Source organism: Diorhabda carinulata, chromosome 6, assembly GCF_026250575.1.
Source record: "Diorhabda carinulata isolate Delta chromosome 6, icDioCari1.1, whole genome shotgun sequence".
NCBI classification, from domain to species: Eukaryota; Metazoa; Arthropoda; class Insecta; order Coleoptera; family Chrysomelidae; genus Diorhabda; species Diorhabda carinulata.
Window position 1 is genome coordinate 4095639 of NC_079465.1, and position 13964 is coordinate 4109602.

Sequence of the window (13964 nt, forward strand, 5' to 3'; positions counted from 1 at the left end):
CGTAAATCCGGACTTCTAAATCGCGAAATATCTAAAATCCGGACTGATTCGTTCATATAGTAATTTTTAGCTTCTGTATTTGACAGTAGATGGCGACACCATACATAACGATAGCATGAAGAATCAGAATTTTACGGATTTACGAAAGTGGCGCACTGCGCTGCGATCGCGTGCTTGAGGAGAAAGAGAAACTAGCACTCTGATGTAGTTGTAAATAGTTGCGCATGCGCAGTACTCGGAGGAGGTGTTCTGTGGTTCAGCGTTTACTTGTTAAGCCATCTGTACACTTGCAGCTACAGTTTCAAATTTGCTTTTTTTGTGACTCGATAATCGTCATTTCTTAAAGAAAATGAACTGTAAACGAGCTATAAGGTTTGTTCTTGGTAGCTACACTGGAACTGGACCAGTGCAGGCCTGTTAATGAGTGTATAGAATTAGTTCGATCGGATACAAAGAACGATTTAGTGCAGAGACCAATGGAGCATTTGTAGATTGTTGTATTTGATGTGATTCGGGCCTTATAGTATTAACAATAATGGAAAACGATTTAGTACTTTTTGATATTTTACATTCGTCCGATGACGAAGATATAATGCCACGGATTCCAGATTGCACTGCACTGGCTTAACTGACTCTAGACCCAGTGCAAGCAGTACAGTGAACTGGATGAACTAGTTCTCTTGCACTGCTACTAAGAACAGCGACACTAGCGCTGGTTCTGTTACAAAGAACGCTTTAGTGTACACTCCTGAACTAGTGCAGCTACCAAGAACAAACCTATAGACTTCGAGTTGTAAGAAAACAAAACAGACCAGTTTTATAATCGCAAAAAAAGTGGAGCTTTTAAAAAAATATGAGCAAAGAACTTCTGTTCGTGGTTTATGCACTGAATTTGAAGTAGGAAAGACAACTGTCTATGATATAATTAAGATGTCGCCACCATAAATGCATTCAAATGTTCGTATGATCTAAGATATGGACAAATCTAAAATCCGGAACCAATCCTTTTCCAACGATTCCGGATTTACGATGTTGCACTGTATTTCAAATTAGAGATAACCTTACAACAGAATTTACAGGGTTTTTCGAATGAGAACCGACACAGAGCAGAGACGTAAAAGGCAGTCTAAAATATGATGATCGGGGAAATTTAATTATATACCTAATTGTCATCACCAAGGAGTTATAGGACCTCAAAGTTGGGCAAAAATTTTCAAAAAAAAACAATTAATTTCTTCGCAATCTTTCAAAAAATATCAAATTTGGTAGAGTGTATAATACTGTAATACTAACTAATGGTAAGTAGAAGGGAATCGAACCATTCTGGAGAGTTAATTAGGATTGACGCAACCTTTAAATTTCATAGAATTTTTTTGTGTCGATTGATTTAAAAAAAATTTGACTTTTTCACTGTCGATTATTTCTTCGATGCCTATGATTGCAATTTAGTCCCAGTTAGCCGTAAGACACGTGTTGTGATTTATACTTTTTGGACCAAGACATCTTTTTGTGAATTTCGTACACGAATTGTTTTCATTCTCGCAAATAGTTCGACGTACTGTGGACTATATCATAAAAAAGTATGCATCCACCAGGAATTGTAACGATAGAAAACTTTCAGGGCGGCCTTGAAAAAGTACCACTGCTGACGATAAACGTATTGTAATGATGAGTTAACGCGATCGACGACTCAGAGATAGCAGCTCAGATCAATGAATCTGCCTTTGAGTAGTTCTACAGTGAAAAGGAGATTGGGAGAAGCTGATCTTTTTGGAAGAGTAGCAGTTAAGAAACCTCCTGAATGGTGAGAAAGAGTTTTATGCAGTGATTAGTCCAAATTTGAGGTTATCGAGTCTAAGAGATGAGTGCGTAAGTCAAAGAAAGAGCGGATGTTAGATCCATATTTAATCCCGACTGTAAAACACGGCACAGGCTCGGTGATGATTTGCGGATGTTTTGGAGGAAGGGCGACTGAATATATGGTAAAAATTGGAGGGATTTCGAAGAAAGATTATAAAAAATATTGAAGGAAATGTAGTACGTTCTAACCAGCGCCTGATCGGTAGAAAATTTTTCTTTCAGCATTCTTCGAAGTCGTGCAAAGATTGTAAGTAATTAATTCAGTTCATGTAATAATTGAATTGTCATAGACACAGAATTATTTTTCGCTGAAAACTAAAATCATCTCTGGCTAGTAGCTGATAATGATGCCTTTGTCTGTAACACGTTTCCACAATTTTTCTCAGGAATCAACTGAGGAAGAATAAACGGACTTCGTAGAGGTCAATTTTGAGGCTTATTTGGATATTGGCGATTTGGAAAACCTCTCAGATTGAAACTAAAATGAGGCGGTGTCCCATTATGCGTAAACCAAGGTTCCAATCACAATTCATAAACTTTAATGCTTCTACTTACATACAGTATATCAAATTTTATATTTAAGGTTGCAAAGAAATTAATATTTTTACGAAATTTTTGGTTCAATATTGGCCCAACAAATCCTATAGCTCTCCAGGGTTTCAACTTCATAATAAAATAGTAATATAATGATAATATACATTTTTGCGAGTTCAGTAGTGTGAAAAAAGTGTTATTTTAGAATAATTAGGGCAAATTATAATTCTTATGTCTTTTTTTTACCTTGTGAGTTAGGCTCTGGAAGGGTCTCTCTCGGAACCAAATGCATCACTGTAGTTTTTCCGAAAGGTAAACCTAAAGCACCTAAAGTTACATTACTATGAAGAAAGCGTCCTTGATAGATGAGTCTGAGTATTTCGGCTTTCGAAACAGCTTCTTGACACCAATCTGCAAGGAAAAAGAAATCAAACTCATAACTGAAATAAAAAGAAAACAGCTAGCAACTTTACCAAAAACTATAACCTCAAACCGATCTAACCTGTAACGAACTATTTTAACTATATCCTCTTCTTCGTCACGTTGTATGTATTATACGAGGGTTGCCTTTAAAGTTTTTCCAATCGAACAATATGTGGCGTTAATCAGTTGTGGCACCACTGTATTTGTCAACATTAACATTTGTTATTGTGTAGCCCAATAGCAATTTAGAAATTAACTGAGTAAGTGGGTTTAGGGAGGATGATTTTTTTTATTTTAAAAAGACCTTACACAATAAGAATGAATGAAATCGCAGACAGATAGAGTTGTCTCTTAAGATATCGCAGAACGGAATAGAATCGCTTTGGGATTGAATATTTGAGGAAAAAACATCGAAATAATGTCTCATTGCCAGTACTCACCAGGTTTATCTCCTAATGAATTTTTTCTTCCCAACTGTCAAACAAAAATGCGCAAACAGCGATTTTTATCACCCCAAGAAACTGTCGAAGACTTTCAGAACCATGTTTCTACATCAGCTTCAGAGTGGAAAAAAGTATCCAATATTGGTTTGAGTATGCAAAAATGTATGGATCTTAAGGTTGAATATTTCGAAAAACAATAAAATGCCTTTTTTCGAATTTGTTCGTTCATGGATCCATCAGCCGGTGAACCACGTCCGAAGCGTCCAAAGGCACAACAGTCAGCAGGGAAGGTTATGGCTTCAGTATTTTGGGAAGCGCATGGAATATTGTTCATCGACTATCTCCCAAAAGTGAGAAACAATCAATAGCGAATACTACATAGAGTTTTTGGATCGTTTGAATGCTAGAATCGAGGAAAAACGGCCACATATGTCGAAGAATAAACCACTGTTCCACCAAGACAATGTATCGATTCACAAGTCGATGGCAACGATGGTAGAAGCACACTTCGAATTGCTTCCTCATCCACAGTATTGTTCAGATCTGGTTCCCAGTGACTACTAGCTATTCGCTGATATAAAAAAAATGCTCACCGGTAAGAAATCCAGCTCAAATGAAGAAGTAATAGCTGAAACTGAAGCCTATTTAGAGAGAGAAGAGAAATCCTTGTACAAGCACGTCATCGAGAAGTTAGAGAATCGTTGGAACGATTGTATTGCTCTATTGACGAATAAAATCGTTTTTTAGGAAAAAAAATGTGTTTTTCCTAGTTAATCACACGATTTATTGAGTTATGTTATAATCTATTTTCAAATTGAGCTTCTGCACAACAGGATGAGAAATAATTTGCACATCCTTCTCCTGAGACACCGCAGAGTAATGTCTCTCTATTTATTTTCTATCAACGTTAAATTTCCTTTGATAAACATTTGAGAATTCTTTCTTCCTCGACCATAAATTTTGGCAACTCTTATTGCGAACGCATTTGAGGTTAACGGCTATTGTCAATATGCTGTCACTTGTCATCGACTATACTCACAAAATTAATATCAGATATAGAGTGTGAGGCATGGGAGGTTGTTCAAGTAAGATAGAGAGGAAAAAAACATCGGTATACCACTCACCATCAATCTCTACTTTATTCCGATTGGATTCCCATGACGTTTCGAAGTTTCGAGTGGTGGGAACGGCAAATAAGGAGAATGAGAGTAAAGAGAATGGTAAACCGATGCTCTTTCTTTATCTTCCAATATTTGCTCCACAACAATCACAACTTTTCGAATAATTCTGACAAATCTCCCTCGTATAGACATATTAGTAATGATGACGAATAATAAAATCGACAAGAACTGATAAAAACTTACCGTCTGGCCAATTGTCGAAAACATGTTGAGCAATGTCCCCAGCAGAATCGCTCGGACTGAACAAAAACTCTTTTGTTTTACCGCTGACGAGAATCAGGCGCAGATTTATCTGAAACAAAAATATGCGATTGTTGATTTTGTTATTGTAAAATACACGTTTCGAATGCCATACACGCCGGTTAGAAAGTTTTTGTGGTACGGTAACGAAATTCTGGGTTAAAATTAAATTGACGAACGTTTTTAGAGAACGTGACACAAATTTATAAACCACACCATTCAGATTTTGATAAAAGTATATTGTGTTTTGTTTCATGAACTGTAATTCAAAATATAAATTCGATCGAAATACGTATCCGTACCTCCTTGCGCCATATTATTTAAATTTTCATTTTCATTTTCGATTGCTTGCAATTTTCATCGTATAGGTCTGCTTTTCCATATGTAGATTGAAAATCCTCTAAGAGTGTATTAACCCTAGAATACCGTCGTAATATTTACGAACGCGCGCACAATTTTACCTCTACCCGGTAACTTATTTATCGCAGCATTTCGATGGTTTGAGTAGCTTCTTTGCGCCCGGGAAACTATATGTTGATATGGATATATATTATAAAACTTTTATAAAACAAAATCTTGTAGTTTCCGTAATTAAGGAGACATTTTATACTTAAAACAGTCATTTCATCAAGGTTTTAGCTCTCTTCTAACGCATAATTTTGAAATTCGACGAAAATATCTTTCGTCTTTCGAATTCAAGAAGTCTTCTTAAACAATGTTTGGTCTTATAGTTTATAAAAAAAGTTCTCTCAGTGTATTCTGATGACATCCTGATTCCTCAATCTATTTCGGATGAAAAGGTTTCTGAGTGTAACTTTTTTTGGAGTTTGATCCATAGAAGTAGATAAATTAAATGGCATATTCTGATATTCTGATAATTGAATATAATTATGTGTAAGTGATCATCATAATCAAGTGAGTTATTTGAAATACAGATAGTTGAAACTAATTGTAAAACATTATAATTATTTAACAGTTAATAAACACACTTTAACACTTAGATTCGAAATTTAAAATGCGCGTGGCGTATGGCCTCGTATATAATTAGATCTTTATGATTTTTACAGGGTCAACGCATAAATAAATGAACCAAATAAAACATAAATTAGTCAGGTATTGCTTTAAAAAGGATTTTTCGCATCAGAAATGATCAATTTCATTAATTTTGTTCGGTCAACCTTCCTATGAAGAAACAAATTATTTCATATTTAGCTTCGCTTAATAATGATACCCTTCTACCTCTTCAGGTATAAAATTGATGGATTCGATGATGATGAGTTGATTACTGCGATCTTAGCACCCCATGTGTGGAATTTCGATTCACCAAATATACTATTCAAGGTCAAAAATTGGTTATAAAAGGTTAGTTGGTCTTATTAATTGGTCAACATTAAGTTTTCCAAAACTTTTAGCACCTCATTCACAAAAAAAATATAAAATTTTAACTATGCGCGGTCGAGAAACATTCCAATTTAAAAAAATTGTGTTTGTATAAAATTATTATAAAAGCTAGTTAACTATCGTCCTCCAAATCCCATGCACGCGCTTTGCACAATTATTACATATTTGATAGTACGAGGATGGTCCCAAAAGTACTTGGCCCAAAAATTTTGGAAAAAAATTTATTTATTCTTCAACCTGACCTAACCAAGGGATGTTCAATAAGTTCGATACCCTTTTTATAATAAGAATAATCGCCAAGGTACTCAAAATAGCCATCACTTCTTCAATGTTAGAAAATCTTTGGCTACCCAGCTATTTTTAGAAGACGGGGAAAAGAAAATAATTCAAAGGGGCTAAATCTGGCGAATAGGGTGCATGAGGTAGCAATTCAAGCTTTAATTGTCTTGATAAAACAACAGAGCAACAACAAGTTCGCATAATACTCTCCGTTGTTAGTTTTTCCATTTTCAAGATAGTCAATGAAAATTATTCCACGCGTATCCTAAAAAACCGTGGCCATGACCTTGCCTGCAGATGGAACGGTCTTTCTCGATTGCGCATAGGTGGAATTTTTCATTTTTTTCGTGAAAGATGTGCTAAAACTTCTCAATAACCTTGAAAAACTTTAACCCATTTATAGCGCTGACGAATTAATAAGACTAACTAACTTTCTATGACCAATTTTCGTCCTTTTAGTCCTTTCAGTTAAGTCATAGATTATTCCATAGATTTTCATTCTTTCCTATACCTTTCAGTCTAAGTTTTCATGTTTCTAATCCAAATGTCACTATGAGTATGGTTATTTTTTTATTCATTTATATTTTTATTTGTTTCAGTATTTCCTTTTTGGCTACAAATTGTGTATCTTCCAGTTGCTCCAGTCCTCTCGTTCATCTCTTGTTCTAGTCTTCCATTTTGTGTTAATGTTATTTATGTTAAAGGTATTTAAAACCTTCAACCTGAATTATATTTGATTTTCTCAATTTTATGTTTGATTTATTATGTCTTCTGCATATAGTATCTAAGAAATGTTAATGTCATCCATTTTCCAGTGCCAAACTTTATACTCTTTATTTGTCTTTTTGTTCTCTTCGTTTCTCCACCACGTTAAAAAATATAAATAGATTTAGTTAGATAATTTGACATTTTTCGTCGTCATGCCATTTTCTTGGATTCTGCTATCTTCACAGAATGAATAATCCACGACTCTATCTACCTTCCTTCATTGAAATTCCTGTTACGTGGTGTGTTCATCAGTACTTACACACACTTTTCAGAACGTCTGACTAAAGTTACTATGCCACTATAAAAATATTATGAATTTTTAGAATCAAAATGTTCTTACACATCGTCGCTGTTAAATCTTTTACCCCTTAACTCGATTTTCAGCTTTACGAACAAAAAATAGTCGGAAGGGGCCAGTTCGGGGCTATATGGTGGGTGATCAATTTCTGTAAAGCCATATTCGTGTAGGAAAGAGTAGTGAAGTTTCATATAACAATATATTTAAATATTTTTTCAATATATTCAAGTCAATAATATCCATATATTTATTTCTTCAAACATTTTCCGAGTATATAAATCTATCGATTTGAATTTTTATATTCTCAGCTAGAATGACGCATATTTCTGGCGTTAAAAGTTATGTTAGAGTTCAGTTTGCCGAGAAATTAGGCGTGAAATTCAAACTTCTACAATTAATCACTGTTTTTTTTCCCACCTCTACACAAACCACACTAACGAAAAAGTCGTTTCGATAAACAGCGTAGCCTGTTGGCTGGATAATAAATTCGCTTATCACCCTATTATGAGTCATAGTGCCTCGTCTAGTTTACTCAATAAAACTGTTTATGTAAGTGTTGTTTATAAATGTCTTGGACAATAGGTCAACCGACGAGTGGGCATTTTAAACGACCTACAATTGTGTGAAACTAACTTTAAGCGTAAGCATAATTCGTGATTGCTTTCTATTATTTTTAAATTTCAAAGAACGTGAATAGAAACAAAAAATGACAAGATAAATTCAATTTGTTTGATTATTAGGTTTACGCAATTACGAAATATTCAACGAGTGTTCGTAGGTATATTCTATTCTGCTCTCACGGCTTTTGAAGAAACTACGAGAATATTCGACAGAGGATTGTATGTAATTTATTTATACAAACAATGTGGATATTTCAGTACATTCTTTTTTTCCAATTCTTTCAAATACTCTCTATACAACTTCGAAAAATGCTTGGGATCGTTGTCATACTGGAAGATAAATCTTCTGCCTATCAGACGCTAGCCAGAATTTACTACATTTTCCTTTAATATTTTTTATAGCCTTCTTTCTTCAGAATCCCTTCAATTTTTACCAGGTCAGTCAACCTTCCTCCAAAACATCTCCAAACCATCACCGAACCTCCGCCTTGTTTTACAGTCAGAATAACACATAATTTTTTCATTATTTTTGACACTATAGCTAAAAGATTAATGAGTCGGTTGGTTAGGTGCATGGATTAAGGAAAAAAAGTAAAAAAACATGTAAATAAATGAATAGAAACCGCCCGGTGCCATACAATGTGATCGGAAAAAGGTTAAATAATATCAAAAAGAAGTCGAGTTCCTTAAGAAAGGCAGTCAATCACACAACGCACCGTGTGAATATTTTAAGATATGTTTCGTCAATTATTTTAACAATTGTTTTCCTAAAATAATCTTCTATCTACACACCCAGCACCGAGGTCTAGAATGTTTACTAACCCCCAGAGACAGTACTTTATATGATACCGTCATTTCAGATAATCCTACAAATGTGGCTAGGGCTGTGACCTTAATTGAAGATGGCACGTTGGAAAAACCATTTAAATGTGCCTAATTGATGACAAACGGGAAGCTTCATAAAAAAATCTAAGGATGTGTTGGAGAAGAATACTAACAAGTAATGGGAACGTTATAAGAAGACTGGAAGAGTCGTGAATAAAATCCAACAGTACAAAGAAAGCTCCGATGCTATAGAAACACCAGCAACTTCGCCAGACTATACAAAAATTGAAATAATGCCTTTTGGACAAACAAAGTTTACAGGCAAAAGTCGATTTTTGTGTAAATTGATTGTGGTGGCACGATCAGAATAGGTGGTGATCATTGGTACGCTTGTATAGATTGACCCATTGTGTGAATGAATTTCAGAACGAGGTTGACAAAAATATATTGGCCAGCGTATACATCAGACCTTAATCAAATTGTACACGATTGGGACATGTTAAGGTTAATAAGTAATCCAAAATCAGGCGTTTCAGCTGCCCTTATCGAAAATGCGAAAGCGCTATGGTTCGTCTCGATTTGGATCTAGAAGGGGCACTAGTTGCAACCCAAGTACTGGTACAAATTTGCTACGAATTGTGTGTTTTATAGATTACGGAAAAGCTTTTTATAGTGGCAACACCATAAACTCAAATACTGAGGCGACTTGATATAGACCAGAAAGATATACGTTGTATTTGAAACTTGTATTGGAACCAATAAGCTGCAATTAGAGTTAACATCGAACTTTCGAAGGCACAGGCACATCTGTTTAACCTTAATTCGGAAAACATCTTTCCAGGAACCCTCAAAGGTCAACAATTAGGTATCAAAGTAAATAGTACATGGATCAACAATATACTTTTGGCCGATGAAACAGTCCTGATAGCAGTTAACATGAATGAACTCCAAAGGCTCTTGAGCATAGTTGGAATACACAGTCGGCTAGCTAGAAACTTGGTTATGTAAAGACTGGTCATCAGACGTAAAGATGAAGTGCCGGATAGAAAAAGCAAAGAGCTTATTCATGAAATTCAAAAACGTGTTTACCAACTCTGATATTAACGTCAACCTCAGAATAAGATTCACAAAATTACAACGTATTGTACGTTATGTAAGGCTGCGTACTGAAAGTTAACACCATGAATAGATTGGGGGAATTTGAGATGTGGATCTACCGAAGTTTTTTGAGACTTCTATGGATGGAAACAAAAACCAACGGAGAAAATCTGAGGAAAATAGGAAGAGAACGGGGCATTATAAAACGTGGAAAACAGAATTCCTGAAGCATGTGATACGGAGCGAGAGGTATCATTTGCTTCAACTGTTGATAGAAGGAAAGATAGAGGGTAGAACGGGATTGGGTAGAAAGAGGCTCCGCATTATCAGAAATTGGACAGGGATAAAAACCACAGGAGAGTTAATTCATACCACTAGAGACAGGATAATATAGTTAGAATGATCGCAAACATCCATTAATGGATAATAGAAAAAGAATCGAGATTTGAGAAGGTCTGTCTCAAAAGATTATATATAATTTGAGCATGGAAAACATTCGATTGCGTTCATTAGAGCAGATGGATGACACGCATGATACTGAACAGAATTGAAAATTATATTATCTTTCTGTTATTGTTGACGAATTGCAAAGTTATTAACTTTCAATTCGAATTGACACAGAAACCATATAAAGTACTGTAATTTTTTTAAAAAATAAAATATTGCAATGAATAAAAAAAACAAATGTACAGAAAATATGAGGCAACATTTTAAGATTGATAAACATTCTCGTCTGTAAACGATTCACTCCCAAGTTCTCTGAATAAAGTTTATTCTTTATTTTCATCCCTGTATAAACACAAAACGAAGTAAACGAGGATGCTGAAATTAGTAGAAGGGTTCAAAAGAAAATGAACTGAAATCTTCTACGATTATATCAATTGCCCTAATTTTCTTGTGTGTTTATTTCAACGACATACAAATCATTGACATAATATGTGAATTAATTTTGATTACATAATTCCTTTCTTTCTTCTATTATATCCCTGGGAAATCATCTAATGTAAACATAGAAATCCCGTAACGTTACCACGTTACGACGGTCTCATAACATTCATCATCTATCTCTCTTATTGTTCGTTTTGATTTCGGGGTGTCTCGTAGTTTCTAGTCGTTCGGCCAATAACCTATATTTGCGGCTTCCAGCTCATCTCCCTAATAATTGCATGTCATAGCACTGCATGATTCACGATTTTCGACACGATGCACTTGCACCCACATGTCGCCGATCGACGTTACCAACTCTTCAGTCAGATTAGTTTCGTGGTGTTGCCACTTGCTATTACAAATACAGTACTCTGGGTATACTGGACACAAAGTCGGAATAACACCACATAATAATAATAAAGAACAAATAATATGATGACAATTTTCAAAGTTAACTCTTAATATCATACACTTGATTACAATAAGTGATTTTAGGAATATTTTTGTCCATATAACTTCAATGATTATTTAATAAAAAAGGTACGAACGATTATATGTGAGAAAAGGTCAATTTTAAAATAAATTGTTATTATTTTTAATTGCAAAAACAAGTTTTAATACGTAAATGAGTGCATTTTCATGAACATTTAAAGATTTAAAGCCCTGAAATCAATATAAGTTTTCCTTTTTTTCCCATAATTTTTTTCGTAATTCCGCCGTAAACACGAAGATTTTAAGAAAATAATAATCGAAATCAAAAGATTTTTTCATTTTCTAGAGCCAAAAAACGAGGGGACCGCCAAAGTATGGAGTCATAATAAAATTATCTTAGAAAGCACCTCATGCTTTTTTACATTAAAATAAAGTCGTTTTTTAGATTTTTAAACGATTATCAATTTTTTTTCAAAGTCTGTAACTTATATATATATATATAAGAAATTAAGCATGTCTAAGCACGTCCCTTGGTAGTTGGCATTATGAGAAATCGTATAAAAAACTTACTAATCCTGATACAACTGATAAAGATTTTATTATCATTAGTTATTAATAAATGAACGAAATTTCAAATAAATCGGAAGTTGTGAAGTGCTCAATAATCGACCTCAAAGATTACATCGTTATATCTGTGGCGAATTTAGAGATTTTCCACCTGTAGGTTATTAGAGTACGAGGATATATTGATAAATTCCTAGCCTACTATAGAACCAAACAAAATTTCAATGTCAAAGTATTTTATTACTCAACATATTCTCCTCTTGATTGGATACTTTTATTACAGCAAACCTACAACGTCTCTAGACATTTAAAAAAAAATGTTTCTTCTTGCTCTGCCAACCCTACCTCCATAGCTTTTATTACTTCCTCGTTGGAAGAAAATTTACGACCTTTTAAACTTTTTTTCAGTTGAGGAAAGATGTGAGGTCGGACGGAGTCGAATCTGGTGAATAAGGGGGGTGTTCTAGTAATTCAAACACTAAATCACAAATTTTTTGCATGGCAACATGAGATTTGTGTGCAAAAACCAAACACCTTTGGATAGCTTTCCGCGTCTTTTCTCTTTAATCTTTTTCCCGTAGAGTGGTCAGTAATGTCGAATAGTAATCTCCAGTTATTGTTCTACTCTTATCCAAAAAATAAATCATGATTACTTCATGGCAATCCCAAAAAAACTGAACCAAGAACTTTTCCAGCAGATTTTTGGACACGAAACTTCTTAGGTCTTGAAGAACTAGAGTGTCGCCATTCCATCGATTGTTGTTTTGTTTCTGGATCGTAGAAATATACCCAAGTCTCATCCATAGTAACAATTCGGTTTAAGAAGTCTACATCGTTTTCAAATCGAGCACAGATCGAACGCGATGCTTCTACCTTAGCACGCTTTTGGTCAACATCCAAACATTTGGAGATCCATTTTTCTCATGTCCAAATTGACGTGAAGTATATGATGAACGCGTTCGTATGAAATATTAATTGCTTCAGATATCCGTTTTAGCCCAATTCGACGGTCTGATAAAATCATGTCATGAACTGCATCGATATTTTCGGGGACTGACACAGAAACTGGCCTTCCCGATCCGTCATCATCTTCAATGGAAAATTTACCTCTTTTGAAGCTTGTAGTCCAATTTTTCACGGTCGCATACGAAGGACATTGATCCCCAAGGGTATTAAACACATCTTTGTAAATCTGTTAACCTCTTAACCCTTTTAAATACAGGTACTTGATGATGGCTCGATACTCCAATTTTTCGATTTTCAAAATTTCAGTAGATATCTTTTTTCTTTTAATTTATTACGTAACACTGGTTTACTTTTTTGACGTCAAACTTCACACTGACACTTGTTATTGACACAGTTATTGTTCGTTGCTATGGTAAAGCAAGATTTAGGTTTAGATAAATATTGTCTAAATTCTGTTCTAGTAGGAACTTTTTATTGATACAGAACTTGGTTGTATTTAAAATCTCTCAGATGAAAAGTAGCTATGACAGTGTACGCATTCCTGAACTAATTCTGTTTCTAAATCATTAGAGTACATTATTTTTCCAGGAAACCAGCAATTCATTTAGATCCGATGGTTACAACTCATTCAATTTTGTATGAAAGAAAAATATCTCGCCTAATTCATTATACGCATATTGCCGTTTTGGCTAAATCGGTTTGGTTCTATTTATGACAACGAAAAACTCTCAACTGATCCAATATCTTTATCAGATGTTTCATCAAATATTCTTTTTCTTTATCTTTTTTCCATTTCTCTAGTATTTTTTTCTATGCGCTTAATTTCATAGCCTTTTCTTGGATATACTTAAATTTCTCTTTTACAGATAAAGTTATTCATAAAGATCAGCAACTGTGATCTAAATTTAAATTTTCTAAATCGAAAAAAACTAAATTGAACAAACTTTGCCGCCACTTGAAATCTGCCGTCTAAGGCTACAGCCTAATCAGCCTGCTGGTAAATCAACCACACGACAGGATTTATGAAATTACTGTTCTGGTCATAGCACGCGATGAAGAGAATGTGCAGGATGAAGGAGGAGGAGTATGAGAAAGCAGAAAGGAC

General features: G+C 34.5%; 1 protein-coding gene across 1 annotated transcript in view; it reads right to left on the reverse strand.

Annotated features, from left to right (window-relative positions):
• Positions 1-13964, reverse strand: part of LOC130894856 (ubiquitin-like protein 3) — a 105813-nt gene that overhangs the window by 3166 nt on the left and 88683 nt on the right. The window contains exons 2-3 of the mRNA XM_057801872.1: positions 4625-4733; positions 2641-2805 (exon numbers count right to left, since the gene is read on the reverse strand). Of these exons, the coding sequence (XP_057657855.1) occupies positions 2641-2805; positions 4625-4733 (274 nt within the window). The remainder of the gene's footprint in view (positions 1-2640; positions 2806-4624; positions 4734-13964) is intronic.